The sequence below is a fragment of the Rhipicephalus microplus genome, chromosome 3 (assembly GCF_043290135.1).
Source record: "Rhipicephalus microplus isolate Deutch F79 chromosome 3, USDA_Rmic, whole genome shotgun sequence".
NCBI classification, from domain to species: Eukaryota; Metazoa; Arthropoda; class Arachnida; order Ixodida; family Ixodidae; genus Rhipicephalus; species Rhipicephalus microplus.
This window is the reverse complement of record NC_134702.1, coordinates 21,610,799-21,626,504: the sequence shown is the minus strand read 5'-3', so window position 1 is coordinate 21,626,504 and position 15,706 is coordinate 21,610,799. Positions and strand designations below refer to the sequence as shown.

Genomic DNA, 15,706 nt, shown 5'->3' with positions numbered 1-15,706 from the left:
TTATTGATGCACCATAAGAAGGCATCTAGCTAAGGACTGCTACAGAAAAGTCAAGTGCAGAAGATGCGGAGGTAGAAAAGTTTCTTTAGTGTGCGATCCGAAGTGGAAACCGAAGAAGAAAGAGCACGAATGCTCCGTAACTGCAAATAGTCTGCATACCAGCTTTCATTTGTACGTTTACTCTGATGTCTTATTGCAAACATTTAGGGCATGGGTCATGGGGAAAACGCAAAAGGCCTATATTCGTGGCATTGTGAACAGCGGAAGCCAGTGTACATTTATTCGTGAAGCTGTGTCCCAGACGCTTGGATGGAAAGAACTTGGATCGGTTAGTTTAGAGATAAATATATTTGGACAAACCAGTTCCCTTCCAAGACAACATCGTGTCGTCGAACTGAAGCTTAGCACTCCGTATAACACCCAGGAGTACCTGTTAACCGCCATTAAAGTACCATTCATCTGCAAGGATGTAGTGCAAGTACCAGTCGATCATGACTTTGTCAGAAACATCGAAATCGGTGGTCATCTCCTTGCTGATAAATTGGTGATACCGGGCATGGCTGCAGTTCCAGGAATCAGCCTTTTAATCGTCGGGAGAGACGAAGCGGTACCATGGACAGAAAAGCTTAATGGCTATGGGTTCTGCTTTTGGATGGATGTTGCAAGGACCACTTTCTTTTGACACCTCTTTAAAATCGGCTCTCAACGTATGCGTCTTTCGACTAACTACGACTGCTTCTACCAACGATATTCTACGGAAGTTCAGGGACTTGGAGAGCATCGGAATTAAGCCAGCCGACAACACTCTAACCAGTGGTGGGCGGAGGATATTGATTATTTGTCTTTCCTTGGGAAGATGATGAAGAAGAAGCTGTCGAAAATAAAGCGTGAACTTTCAAGAAAGAAGAGAAAGAATAAAGCGTCCGCCATGGACCGTTCTAACTGCTATGTGTAAATAATGTAATTTCAGTCTTGTTTCTTCAAATGCCTTGACCAGTTATTTCACACCACTGCTTCGGCCGCTCTTCATCATTCACTTCGTGGGTATGCCGCAATTTTTTTGTCAGGGATGTATTTTTTTTGTGCAGTTGCTGCAGTAGGAGCTTTAGAATACGGTAGCAAAAAGTGCGTCATTCTCTACTCGTGCGAGTTCGCCAAAAATGTGGGCGGGCAAACCTACATCACCTTCGACTTCTTTGGCAGAGCCATACTGCACTTTTACCGAAGGTTCCCGGCACTCACTGGTCCGAACTGTGAGAGTTCTGTTCATATGATGAAGGCAAAAGTTAATATAGCGAAGCCCGATGTTCTGCAGCTGGATTGCGAAATCCAGAATAACGACAGCGACACAGCCAAGCACAACGTGAACAAGTGTCTCCCATATCTTCAACCATGGCATCCATGACCAACTTGTGACATTCCGTTGCTGAAGATATTGGAGGAAGTCATGCTTCTGCAGTGCTGCTGTTGAAGATAATGCGGCACAGCTAGGATGACGTCATCACGTTTGCTCAGCATCTCAAAAAGCTCTGCGGCCACAGCCTCTGTTCTTTCCCAAAAAAGTGGTACACTCAAACCTTGATATAACGAATCTGGATATAATGGAATATCGGTTATATCAAAGTAAACGAAGAATACTCTTGCAATAAATAATGTTTGAAATATACTCTTATAGTGAATTTTCAGATTTAATGAGCGTAATTTCGTTAGGATGAAACTTCATGATAATGTGGTTTGAGTGTATTTGGGTTCACATTTGAGAAGTCTCGCATTGCTTTTTAAATTCAGCAGGGATCAAACTGTTTTTACATGCTCCAAAGTAACTTTTTTTATAGTGCTTCAGCTTCTCATGAAAGTGCATATTGCATATTGTGTAATTTACTTCAAAATACACCTTGGTTTAAATAACTCTGTTTTCTTTTAACACCGATTTTGAGGCTTACTTTGTCCGGCAGCAATAATTGCCACGATTCTCATGTTGCAAGCGTTTCTCAATTTGGAGCGTCATAGTAGCATTCTGAACAGCAGGGCCTGTGGCACTAGATTATCAAGAAAAGTTTCTTTGTGTAGTGAAGAAATATTGTGGTACGAGATAAATCCTGATAAGTGTAAGAGCCGGATGCCAGTAATGCAAATTCCTCTCAACTGTGCTTGCTGTAGGTGCCCTAAGACAGTTTATCGCAGGCTTTACGAAGGCCACTCCTCCAGTTTATGCTGTGACTTTTCTGCGTGTTCCACACAGGTCGGGCGTCTTTCAAAATTTTCATTTTATCTTTGTTATATTGCAGGCACTCTTCTGAGTGTGCGGCCCGGCGTAGTCAACTGGATCGCCGGCCTGTTCAATATGAATGAGCGTGTGGTCTACATGGGTCGGTGGCGACATGGATTCTTCAGTATGACTGCTGTTGGTGCTACCAATGTCGGCTCCATCAAGGTTTACTTCGATAATGTGAGTTGGCGTTCAAGATTGCCGGACATGAGAAGTGATAATGCTGACATCTAGTGATATAATGGTGGTGACCAGAGTGATTTAATCATATGAGCTGCGAAACTCGCCGTAGGCTCCATGTATCCAAATCCGTACACGTCATTGACCCCCTCCCCTCCCCCTGTCAGAAGGAGCAAATTGTCACGTCACCTGTTGATACGCACGCCCACTATTAAACGCATTATTTGTGTTTTGTGTTGCCGTTTCCAGGTGGCACGAACATCAGCCTAATTTTAAAAAATTGGGCCAAGTGCGTGTGTTGCATTTCGGAATGCAGTTTTGCAACCCAAATGATTGAATAACTCTGGTGCTGACAAGTTCTGTCAACTTAAGACACTCTTATAGACAGTCAGTTTTTGATAACCTCAAGAAGCATGATGCACAGTGCTCACGTATTGAAACAGAACAATTCAGGTCTAAGTAACGCTGATACTTTCGTTTACGCAGTCTTCAGTTCAGGTAATATCGGCATAATTTCGACTCAAACGCGTAGTTGATAGTGAACATTACCGTTAGAGACCAGATGTTGCTACAGGACGTATTTACAGTTGAACCCCGCCACAACGAACTTTGCTTTAACGAAATTTTCACTACAATGAAAAATTCACGGTTCTCTATCAGCAGTCTATAGGAGTCAATGCATAAATATTGTCGCCACAACGAACACTCTTTCTTCTGCCACCCCGCTTCAACGAAATTTCATGATGCAATTACAGGCTCAGATATTTATTGCTATACAGAAAACCCAGTCTTTTAACGCTTTGATGCATTTTGAGACCCTGAAAATAAGTCAACATAGTCTAAAACACGCGTTGGCACCACCAGGAACCACCGCTGTTCAGCAAGCATGGGCGCAGCTATTGCTCGATAGCGATGGCAATGAGACTGTCCTGCTGCATGGAGGATGGCCCTGCTATTGCCACTAGCTTGCTTTCGAGCCGCAGAAGATCCGAAGCTGAAGCTCAGTCGCTCAGTTCATGGTTTTTTTTTTCACGCAGTAGCTGCTGCGTGCAACCGCGGAGCGATGCCTTTTCCGATTCCAATGCTTGTAATTTTATTCGTTTTTGACCATTGTGGTACCTAATCAGAGCGGCTGTTCAACAGCAACATCAACCAAATCAGCTAGCCGCGAGTGATTGATGATAAGAATGGTATAGAATAAGGCAAAAGTCACCGCTCCACGATACTCTGCCTCCATCTCGGCGTTGTCGGATACACATAACGGCGGACGGCTGCTGGTGTTAGCGTGTTATTGCAACTGATTGGTACGTTTACGAAAGTGGTTGTAGGCGTTGTTTCAGCATGGTTTTCACCATGGCCTCGCTAAGCATGACTGTTAATCGCATCGTGATGCTGCTGGGAAAGAATAGAAAGCAGCGGACACTTTTTTAATTTAAAAATAAATGTTCCTTTGTTTTGCTAGCTCAGATCAGCAATTTTTTTTTTTTTTCGATTTGACTACAACGAAATTATCGCATCAACGAAATGTTTTCGGCGCCCCGTGAGTTTCGTTGTAGCGGGGTTTGACTGTACCTGGAGCAGTTGCACATACCAGTCGTTAATACAGTTGAACACACACCACCCCCCCCCTTTATAAGAGATATGCACCAAGGAGAAATTCTTGTCCTTTATAGTAGGAGATGTCTTTATGAGTGGGGTACAACGTATACATTTCCTTATCAACACCTACTTCAATCTTCGCACACTGGTGTCTTTTACACCCGGAGTATCTCGTACATCACTGTCTCTTATGAAGAGGTCCAACTGTACTAAAAAATTTGCTTTTGCATTTAAATTCATGCGTACTATACTTGTGAGGCAGCTCTGTTTTGTGGTGGTCAAACGTAGAGCTTTGAACAGCCGAAAATAATGACTATAAACAGGACAAATTGGAGCTCCTTTTTTAGGCTAAAAGTAAGCATGCTGCAATTTCAAAATTACTCCTCTCCTTATTTCTATAATTTTTGACTTGCCATGGGGGTCTAGTGGTTATGGTGCTCTACTGGTAGCCCGAAGGTCATCTCAGCCGCTGTAGCCACACTTTGATTGTGGCGAAACGCTAGAGGTCTGTGTACCTAGATGTAGGTGCATGTTGAAGAGCCGCAGGGGATTAAAATTTCTACAGCCCTCTCGTGTAGTGTCCCTCGTAACCATATCAAGGTTGTGGCACATAAAACGCCAACAGTTATTTTGATTATTATTCTCAAGTATTGTACACAATTCTGTTAATTGCAGCTATATATAGTCTTCATCCAGACTAGCTTTGTTTATGCTCTCATTGAAAGTCTCGGACTCGCGTGAAAAAATGCTGTGCCAACGCCTCCTGCCAGCACGCGATCTCCGAGGCCATGTCACCGGCTGCGTGTTGCAACCAGCCGCCGTGTGCAACCACTTGCCTCCGTACCGCTTAGTCGGGTCACATTATCTTGCCAGCTGCTCGGAGGCAATCTTGAGAGCTTTGCCGTGGTTGTAAGGGGCAGCCGTTACAGGTGCTCGCCTGTAAGAAGGAGGGTAACACTGGAGGCTAGGGCAGCGCGTTCGCGGCTCACGCTCTAGGAATTTTTTATGAAGCATTGGCTGTGCTATGTTTTATATTGCTACTTGTTCGCTATTTCCTGACACATTTTCGATTGTGCTGCCTTTCCTACTCATTCGTTTGTCTCGAAGTTTCTATACATTTACATTCTCTATTCCTTCACTGAATCCCAAAACAGAACCTCGTGACCAACCGACGGAAGTACAAGAAGCACAACTTCAACGACCAGTGCTTCCAGTCCAACCACAATTCTGAGGGCATCCACGTCGAGAAGGGCGAACCTTTCGGCGAGTTCAATCTGGGATCTACCATCGTGCTCATCTTTGAAGCACCGCGGGACTTCTCGCTTGAGCTCAAGGAAGGTCAGCGCATCAAGTACGGTGAGCTTATCTGCCGACAGTCCAGCAACAGCAGCTGCCAAGAAGCGCAGAGGACGTGAGCACACAGCTTTCGCGACTTCATTCGTTGCTTTTTTCTTCTTCACTCCTCGTCATAATTGGAATTCCGTCTCAGTGAAAGATTGCTGCGAGCACACTGCAATCTTCGCAAGGCTGCCCGGAGGTACACAGGGGTGGCACGATGTTATTTTTGCTGTTCTTACCGGTGCAGAGCCAGGGTCGCCCCATCGTTGCACCGGTGTTGCATGGAGTGGCACAAAGAGGTTTGTGAATGCCCATCTTGTGTGTGGATGCTTTATGCGCTGCACAAGAACTACCAGCTCTATTTGTCATATTGTAGCATTTGGGGGTGTCATTTGCACTGTTGTGTGTCACTGACTTTTTTTTCCGTATTGGAAAAAACGGCGACTGAGATAAGTGCAATTATGTTTTTGGCGAAGCGCAGCCTTCTTTTCATTTCTTATATCACTTTAATTGTGCATGATCGATCACATGCACACTGTTTTCATTGCATTGACCACGCAGAGCGCTTTCATACGAGATACCAGGGTTTGGCTGTTATAGACGCAAAGTAGGTGTCGCAATTATACACACCACGAGATACATTGATCATACAGTGTTCATACAGTGTTCTCGTTATACAGTGGCATACAGTGTTCAGCGTTATACAGTGGCATACAGTGGATACAGCGTTATACAGTGGCATACAGTGTTTGTTATACAGGCATACAGTGTTCTCGTTAAGTTACGGTTGCATGGTTTAAATGACGTTTCACTCGGTGCTATAGAAATTTGTAAAAGTCTTGCTTCGAATTCTTGTTGGTCATGGTGTCGATTGTCTTGCTACATTTGATTCACCCTTCAATGACTGACGTTAGGTGTATCCATCTACTGTGTTAAATTGAATTAATTTGAAGCATTTAAAAAAAACTATTGTGGTGTTTTAATGTTGATACATAATGTGTATGTTGAACGTGTTAGGACCATGAAAGGACTTGTGGCTGTTGACACGGCAAGTTTGCTGTTTTCATTTTTTTCTGCGAAACAGGCATACACACATTGAAACAATGATTACTGTTGCACTGCAAAAGGGTCACTGTGTCGTATTAGGAGGCTGAAAACTAAATAACATAAGTGTAGGTGTGAGATCTTAGTGTATAATACGTACCCTGCTTCACAGCAGGGAGGAGAGTCAGTCTTAAAAGCCGTAGTGACGTGCACAGATAGCCTCTTCTTCAGTTTCATCATAGTCGTGCAATATTTGGAAACAGGAAGTTAACACTTCTTCAGCATGATTGCTTGTATACAACCCGGTTCAGTCGATGTTCATTAAAGAGTGCCACATTCTTTCGGCTAGCATTCCACGAAAGAACTTTCCCACTTACGATCTTCAGCTGATGCTGCCAATGGAAGGTTCTTCGTCTTCAGTGCCAAGGAATTTATAGAGTTCAGTTTTCTTTGCACTACGTAACAATTGTTTGAGATTGCCGGTTTCTTATTCTTGCACTACACACAAGCCAGGTAGAACAGTTTCCATTCATGAAATGTGACACAGATAAGGATGTGATGACAAGGCTTTTTGGTTACTATTTCTATAGATCCCTCACTGTAATCCTTTGTTTTTGCTTTGCTAAATCGCTGATACAAAATGACAGGAGAAGGGACAATCTCTCAACTGTCTGTGATATACCAGTGTTGAGATCTGAACCTGCTGGCTGCAGTGAATGGTTCAGGAACTTTCTTCTTTTAATTGTTATTATCTTGATATGTACTACGACACTTTCTGTTTCACTATTCTTTATTTTATAGTTTTACTTTTATAGTTTCACTAACTTTTGCTTTGGTAGCATACTACCTTTGTATTATATGCTATGTGCATTGTAACAGCTGTAGGGCTTTCTTCACTGCAAATTTTTTATTAGTTTTATTTTTAGCCCAGTCTACAGAATTTAGGTCTTTTTTTCTTTGCACTTTCTTTCTCTCTCTATATATATAATATAGGTTTATGCGCAAAAAGGCATAGTTAGGGTCGTCCTTTCTCTGCATTTCTCAAGTATCATCGTAATAGTGGCATTTGACACATCAATAGTGTTGGACATTGACAGCGCCACAGTGCGGTGAAGAGCAGGAGAAATAGAACAAGTAAAAAATACAGAACTCACTCCACCATTGTCATACATGGTGACGGACAAACGACTGAAAAAAAGTAACCAGAGTGCAGTGTCGCTGTGTTTTTTAATTTACGTGTGATTTGATATGAACGAAGTGCTATGAGCTCATGACTACGACGATAGTTGTACCAACGTGGTCCACAGTACTTTACCATGGATCGCGATTTTTCAGGGTGATATGTGTAAGTGCGGTTGTCCAGCACTTTTGCATCATAATTACTTTTCGTGCCACTTGTATACACTTCCATGCAACCTTCCATGATTTTATCTCCTGTACCATTTCTACTCACCCTATTGACTAACTTTTTCTAAGATAGAATCTGCTGGCTGTAGGCAGTTGTCAGTGATTTAGCTAACACGTGCTTGTGCAGCTTTTGAACTGTTCTTTTGTGAAAGAATGATTCCGGCTTATTTCTTTTTATTACGGCTTATGTATGTACGTGAAAGGAATAGTCATTTACCCAGTTGTAGCGAAATTTCACTGTGGCCAGAGTTCTGCTTCCTCGGAATTGTTTCTTTATGTAATGTGAGCAGTTTCACATTTAAAAGTGCAGTGTTTTAAGCAAATGTTGTATCGATACAATCCTTGACACTTTAAATCACCATGAAATAGAATCAAAGATGCTACTCAGTCAAGAGCTTATTATTGTCTTGCTATCAATGCGCGTAAGTATGCAGTTGTTTGTCCTTTTTCTTTCAGTTTCTGTTCAATTTTTTTTAAGCTTGCCAGTTTAATGTGCAAAGCCTGAAGTTCATTTTGTGTACTTGCCGTTGCTTTTCAGACCTGTTTGTGTGCTTATTGGCTGTTGCAAATCCTTGTGGCTTCTCCAGGTCATGTTTCAATAGTTTAGTCCGGTTGCAAGTTGTTTTTTTTTTCTCGTTAAATGTATGTTTGCCTTACACGTTTTAGTGTTTCAAAAAATCTGTTGGTCGGGAGAAAAGCCGATATCTTTTGTGATCATATTGATTGGAGGTAGAGGAGAGCGATAGCTCCTGTTTTCTTAATTATTTTGACTCCAGAAAGTTGGAAGCAGTATGCAAACTCAGCTCGAGCCATGGCAGTGCTTCACCAGCACTTCTTAAATATTCCCCAACTCAAACCTAAGGATCAGTCTCCTTCAGTGTCTGCGCAGAGGTGTTGCAAGGTGGAAACTGTTTTTAAGTAGATACTCATTGCGGGAATTCCCGAGGAATGCTTCCAAAACATGTCAATTACTACTTCAATATCGTGGCAGATCTACAATTGACTTCAGAAAATCTAGGCAGTTTATTCTGTGGTGGCATCGTTCAAGAATACAGTGAAAATATTGCATATCGAGCTTATACTATGTTTTTACTATGTTAAACGCATTAAGACCAAACCAGCTTAGAAAAAAAAAAGCTAGGCGGATTTCATTTTTTGTTGTGGTTTGAGACCAGTCAAAGCCAAAGCATATCGACTTCCTGTTTGTTGTCGTCATTGTAGCATTTCTTATTCCAATATGGTTACTGTGAGTCAAAAGAAAATGTCAGCTGGTCTTTCTGTTGGAATGTTGGTGTTGTGATCGTTATGCTTAGGTTTGTCTATAGTTGCAGGATCGAATTTGTTGAAGCGCTGACATTGTTTTAGAAACTGTGATGCAGCTCATCGGCTTGTGTGCTCCAGGAATGTGTGTTTTCACAGACTATCCTGCAAGAATCTCAAGGTGACTTGTGAAGCAGGGTGTCATGTTAAGTTCGTTTTCTTGAAGGGCATTTTTAGAATAATTTAAGGGTAGGTTCGCACTTGTCAAAAATAAAGGAGGCATGCCTTTTGTTTGCTACCACATTGCTTCTGTTGGCATGCTCCGAAAAAGATGTTTTCGAAAGGTGCACGACAAAACGAGTTCTCAGTTTTATTTAGGTCTTGTAACAATGGTACATTATAAAAACTATACAAAGAGTGCCAGTGCTTTTGATATTGTTGCTGTGCACAGTGAAGAATAATTGCTGCAGGGCAGTAATTTTTTTTTTAACATTAATAGACCTTTGTGAATGTATTTGTCCCACTTTTGTATGCAGCTTCTACTGCTCCCTCAGTGTGGCAGTCGCATGTGAAGCGAAATTGTTAAGACGTACCTTACTCTAAAAGTGATTAGCAGCCATGCCACTTTCATGTGCGCACTGTAAACTTTCAATCTTTAAAGTTTCGCCATGTGCGCCGACCCTTCCTGAATGCTTGTCTCACTGCATTTTGTGTCATGCAAAATCTCGGTGACTTGTTGTCAGTGACTGCTGAGAGTTCCTGTGCTAACGGATGGTGCCTCTATGTTTTCTAGGGGCAGCAAAAAAACATGCTGTGAAGTGCCTCTTTGTTTTGTAAACATGTGTAGCCACTATTTTACACTTGTCACGGTCGAGATGTTTTGTGTGATGTTGTTACACTCGGAGAGCGTCTCCAATCATTGTACACAGTATTGCTTGTACGTCACATGTCCGCGAATGTCTTTCTTGTGCTGTGGCGGTTGTGCTCGGCGAGACCTGAGGCTGCTGTCGCGGGCAGACCTGTTTCTACGTGGTGTTTTAGTAGCGTTTTAATAAAGTGCTGTTTTTAAAAAATAGAATGCTGTTCTGTGTGTTTATCAGCTTTAACACGGAGTGTTGTAAAAATGGCTTTGCAGCAACTGATATAAGATAAAAGAAAACACATTGAGGCCATTGACGGAAGCATTAAACATACCATTGAAAGTGAAAAGTGGCTGTCAACGACACCAACAAGAGTGATGCAAAAGATGATCACATCTTGATGTCAACCCATGATGTCTTCGTGGTCTCCATATTCATGAAATCAATGTTATGTCGGCACATCACATCATAGCTTTATCAAAACTGGTCTGATCTCTCATGCAGACGCTGCTTAAACCACGTTGGGTGTGGAACGGCATCAGGTGGAATCACTAGAATTGACTAAAATCAATAGTTGAGCGCAGAAGCCTGTCTGGTCAGGAACGGACATGACATTTAAAACAACACATTGACACATTGACCACAGTACAGTTACGTCGGCGAGACTGGTAATTTTCCACAAAGGCTGAAACAGCATATTTACAACGTAAAAAAAGGTTTCGTCAGATGCGTTGGCCAGGTATGCGGAAACATCTGGACACTGAATAGACTGGTATAATGCAAAAATACCAGAAAGAGAAAAGAACTGGCCATCTTGACTTTATCTCGACTCTATCACAATCCATACAATGGCGCACACACTCAATCGAAATGGTGTAAACTTTCCACACACGTTGCTTACGTCACATTTTATAACATACATATGAATCGTACTGCTCACACACTCATTTTTCATTTGTGAACAAGGCTCCTGTATGGAGAACTGTTTTGCTTTTATTTGCTCCTAATCATAGTCAGTGTGTTGTTTTAATTGTCTTCAATAGAATCGACTCACTGGAAAAGAAGTACTAAGATGGTTTTTACCTTCCAGTCTAGGTAAATGGTCTAGGACCATGTGGTTTTTGTAATGTTTGAGGACCTTCACAGCCATGTGAAGGTTACGTTTTGTTATGTATTATGTTTGTGGCACTGCAGTAGTGGTGTGAATATAAAGAGGAATGGTAGTGAACCCCTTTATATCTATAATGTATTAGTACTGGCATGGTGAAATACCGGTTTAGCATCATCATATTGTTCGAAAGGAGGCAAAAGTCTACAGTCAGAGAAAGGAAAAGCTGTAACATCTCCCAAGTGCTTGGTCGGTTGTGGATACTTAGTCCCCTTTATTGGTGTGGTTAGGTACTCTACATAAAAGGCACGAGAACTTAATGTGCCAAAAGACTTGTGTATTCTTTGGATAATGAACAAGAGATGCATCAGCTCATTGTGGCAGTATGTTTATTTCACAGGACTGCATGCATTTATTGGGTTACCCATTTGTCCATTTTGTACTATACTACTATATGCCTTGCTGATAATTCGCCATACATTTGGAAAATTGTGGGGGGTCGGTTCAATACAATGGCTTTGTGTAAAGTAATGTGATCTTTCAAACATGTACTGAAGATGACTCCAGCCAGTAACTCTAATTTTTGGAGTGACGAAGAGAAGGTATTTTTGTGCCCCGCCACGGTGGTCTAGTGGCTAAGGCACTCTGCTGCTTACCTGGATCGAATCCCGGCTGCGGCGGCTGCATTTTTGGTGCAGGCGGAAATGCTGTAGGCCTGTGTGCTCAGGTTTGAGTGCACGTCAAAGAACCCCAGGTGGTCGAAATTTCAAGAGCCCTCCACTACAGCGTCTCATAAGCAAATGGTGGTTTTAGGACGTTAAACCCCAGATATTATTATTATTAGAAGGTATTGTTGTGGAGAAACAACGTAATTGGCACATTAAAAATTTTTTTTCAGTATAGAAGGGTTTACAGTTGCATGGGCTGACAATAAGAGTGGTGTAAACTTCCAACATGCCATGACTACTGGTTTGAATTTGGGTAAATCTCAGTACTTTTGAATGCGTTGTCAATTAAAAAACATTTCTACTTCTGCTGCTGTATAAACATTGCAACTGTACACTGCTCATTTCATTACCCGAGAATAAACAGTGTATTTTGTCAAAGAGCAAAAAGCCAGCAAACAGCTCAATACTGATCTTTGGGAAATAGGTCGCAGTACTATTGGACACTTGCAAATCTCGACTTGCTTGTCTTGGCGAGAAACTTCTTTGCCGGCTGCCAGCATGGCACTTACCCCAGAGTTTCACCGTGGAGGTGCGACGTTATCTAATTGCGGCAAATATAGTTGAGTTTGAATTAAAAGATATTGTTTTTTTACACCGTGGACATGGAATATGAAGACCTTTAATAGTCCAAGGAGGTCTGCACAAACCAATTGGTTTGCACCGTCCTATTTGCTTTTTTTTTCTCTCCCCTCCCCCTCTTCTTGTTTGCGCTGCCCTCTGTCGTTTTGGTTTGAGGGGGGGGGTGGCTTGCGGGGTGATCTGAGACAACCGAGATGACGATAACAAAAACCTCCAAGATTGTGAGGCGTTTGTAGACCCTTTCTTCCACAGCTTTTGGTGACTTACCCGCTTGGGGAATTGCGCATGCGGCGTGGCATCGTGGAAAAAAAAAAAAAAGTCGTATGTTGGTGCAGAGCGTGGCATGTAGGGGTTTCTTTTAAGCCTGGGTAGTGTGTGTCGTCCAACCGTTGGCGCAAAACGCACATCTCCATGTAGCCAGCATAAATGCCATGTAGGATAAAGCTGCCAGCTGAAGAGCTCCCACGGCATAGTAAAGCGCCCAACCTCCTCGAGCTCCCGGGCTCGTACCGAAGGTCGCGTAAGGGTTTGAGCTCGTCGTCGTAAACTGAAGGAAGATCCAGAATAGACCGTCGAACATAGTCTGTCCCGAGCTTGTTGAGGCACCGGCACCGATGAGCACGTACAGGAGGAATACGCCGAAAAGCGCCGCGGAAGCAGCAGTCAGCGCTTGCCGGTTCACCACAACGGTCGTACCCTGCGGAGTTCCGACGCTAACGACACGAACTCGATTGTTGTGCTCTTTGGGTGCGAGTTGCGCGTAGCTCAGATGACCGGCCACGATCGAAAGTTCCGGGCGAAACATTGTTGACGGTAGTGGTGCGGTAACTCCGTCTTCCGACTCGGTTCCCGGACTAACACTCCGGAAGCGTTTTCTCAGGCCGGCGAGGAGCCGGTAGGCATTCACACACGTCAATAGCCACGTCTGCGCTACTGTCTTGCCGTGCAGCAGGAGCCAGCCGAAGAAGAGCGGAACTCCGAAGCAGATGTAGGCCATGATGGCTCCCTTTGCGGCGGCTGACGTCTTGGCGTAGTCGTAACCACCTGCGTAGAGCAAATGCCTGCAGATTGAGATGATGTGCAGAGAAAAGAAAAGGGGGGGGGGGCGCACAGTTTTGCCAAAGGGCGAACCAACAATGTGGTTGCTACAAATAGTGATGCTATACGAAGTTGGACAGTTATAACTTCTTTTGAATCCAATCTGGTTAACTTGCGAAACTCTGGCAAGGGAATACGGCCGCTCCAAGAAGCGAAGCAATTTTCGTGCTGTTTGTCGCCTCATCGCGAAGTAAGCGGTAAGAGGACATGTGAAGTACTTGTCTACACTCCCCCCACCTTCGCACCCATTCATGCTCCTCTCCTTGACGGAACCAGCCGGTGCGTTTCATCTATGCTTGAGCCGCAGGTGTATGTAGTTGTCGCAAGCTTTCGTGTGCATATGTTGAACATGGGACGCGCGTGGCGATGGTATCAATTTGGGCTTTATACGGAACATGACGGCGACGGCGAAAATGCGCTTCGATCGTCTATGTATAGTTGCTATCGCAATAACGTATTGGCATGTGCTAACCATCAACACCGCCGGATATGTCAGTCTAGTCGAGCGGATTTACACGAAGCAATGAAGGGACCTATACGTAACCGCAACATCCTTGGGGTAAGTAAATCATTAGTCATATTATATGATATAGACAACTAACCTACGTATGCCTGGGCAAAAACACATGCCTATGTCGTGGCCTCTCTCCTGCTGTCAAAGTACGTAGGTTCTTTTTGCGAGTGTTGATATATTATTTGTCTTGTCCGGCGTACGTGTCATTTATTTTTCATTTCTTGCGACACGGCACTCAGATTCCTTGGAGGGGTTGGACCTGTATGTCCGTGCGTGTGTTCGTACCTGTGCGCATATACATTAGAGGAAATGGAACATCGATAAAAAGATATTGATAAATTTGGCGATTCAAGTTCGAACTTCGTTCAACTAAAATTAATCGTTGTTAAGCAAAGCATAGTAGTAAAAGCTTTGTCTTTTGCTGAAGAAGGGCTGGAAGAATGAACAACACAGCAGTACAAAGTCAAATTTCTATCATGAGCAAAAAATTTGCTTGGTACTGAGGTCCGGCGACCGCGACTTGATGCTGCGGCGGCTGAACTCTTCACAGCCGCCGAACGTCGCGCGTGAAACTAAAACAAATGCAGGTCAGGTGCACTGTGGTAATATAGGCGATAACTGAGCGGCCTATTATCAGTACCTTTGGTGTATCCCACAGTTGTGCGACGCTGATGCTAGAAAAGCAGGAGTTTTCTATGGGCATGGAGCTAGGAAAAGTGAAATACTTCGTTGTATCGAGAATTACATTATATTCAAGTTGGCTATAGCGACGTTTACCTATATTCAAAATGAGTAACTATTTCGGGGAAGGGGACGACGACCTTACACGATTCCTTACACAATTCCCTCACACACCTTCGCAAATAAAATCCTGGCAATGCCCTTGCAATCAAACTTATCAAAAATCGTAGTTTCTCAGGCCACATTTGAGATGTGTTGTGGGTGGGAGCGTCCACTCTTCCACAGCGTTTCTTTCCAGTTTATTATTCCTTGCACGCCCGTACGGCTCACAAAATAGCGCTGTATATGTTGTATAAATAATAACTTCTTACCTGACGTTGTCAAAAGGACCAGACTGAAAAGCATGGCATCGGAAAACGACCACGGATCTGTTCCAGCCGCGTAGCATCCCCTGTAGTCGACGCCGGACATTCTGTCGTCGTATTCAACCAGGTATTCAATCACGGCACGATTCCAGGTCTCGTGTCTAGATGCTAGCGTCTTCAGCTTGCTAATCAGACGCTCGGCGGTCCTGTTTCTAAGCTCGGCAACGGTGGAAACGTCCCAATCTTCTTCGCCGGTGGTTAGAACCATGAACACAGAAGCCCCCAGGCTCAGGTAGAGAACTAGAACTAAACTAAGTGTCAGGCGAAAGAAAAACGGGGCGAAATAAGGGTTCTCGCGTATCCACAGGGCAAGTCTCCTCCTCCACAGCGGCATGGTTACATCAGGGGCTTCATTTTGGGGAGCTAGTGGTGCTTGCTCATCGCCGGCGGCAAGTGATCATGAAGTTGACGGGCATCGGTGACAAAACCGTGTAGCAGACGACGCGTCTCCGTAGGCGTGTGTGTCGTCTGCTTCCGCGCTCTGAACGGAATTGGAGCGCGACGAAGCCGCCGCGCGGAAGCTTCCGGTTTTGCGTTGCCGTGAGATTGAGAGACGGAAGTGCAAAACACTGCGCGTAGCACTAATCAATAATCCAACACGTTAAGCGCGGCGCGT

General features: G+C 43.7%; 2 protein-coding genes across 4 annotated transcripts in view; one reads left to right on the top strand and one right to left on the bottom strand.

Annotated features, from left to right (window-relative positions):
• Window positions 1-10,175, top strand: part of Pisd (phosphatidylserine decarboxylase) — a 48,630-nt gene extending 38,455 nt beyond the window's left edge. For all 3 annotated transcript variants that reach the window (XM_037431861.2, XM_075889058.1, XM_037431870.2), the window contains 2 exons: window positions 2,289-2,449; window positions 5,203-10,175. In XM_037431861.2, coding sequence (XP_037287758.2) covers window positions 2,289-2,449; window positions 5,203-5,463 — 422 coding nt within the window. In that variant the 3' untranslated portion in view covers window positions 5,464-10,175. The remainder of the gene's footprint in view (window positions 1-2,288; window positions 2,450-5,202) is intronic.
• A 1,179-nt stretch (window positions 10,176-11,354) lies between these two features.
• On the bottom strand, window positions 11,355-15,629 carry LOC142803627 (uncharacterized). The gene has a single exon (XM_075889059.1). It carries the CDS (start codon window positions 13,721-13,723, stop codon window positions 12,731-12,733), a length of 993 nt encoding a protein of 330 aa, XP_075745174.1. The 5' UTR covers window positions 13,724-15,629; the 3' UTR covers window positions 11,355-12,730.
• Window positions 15,630-15,706: the final 77 nt, after the last annotated feature.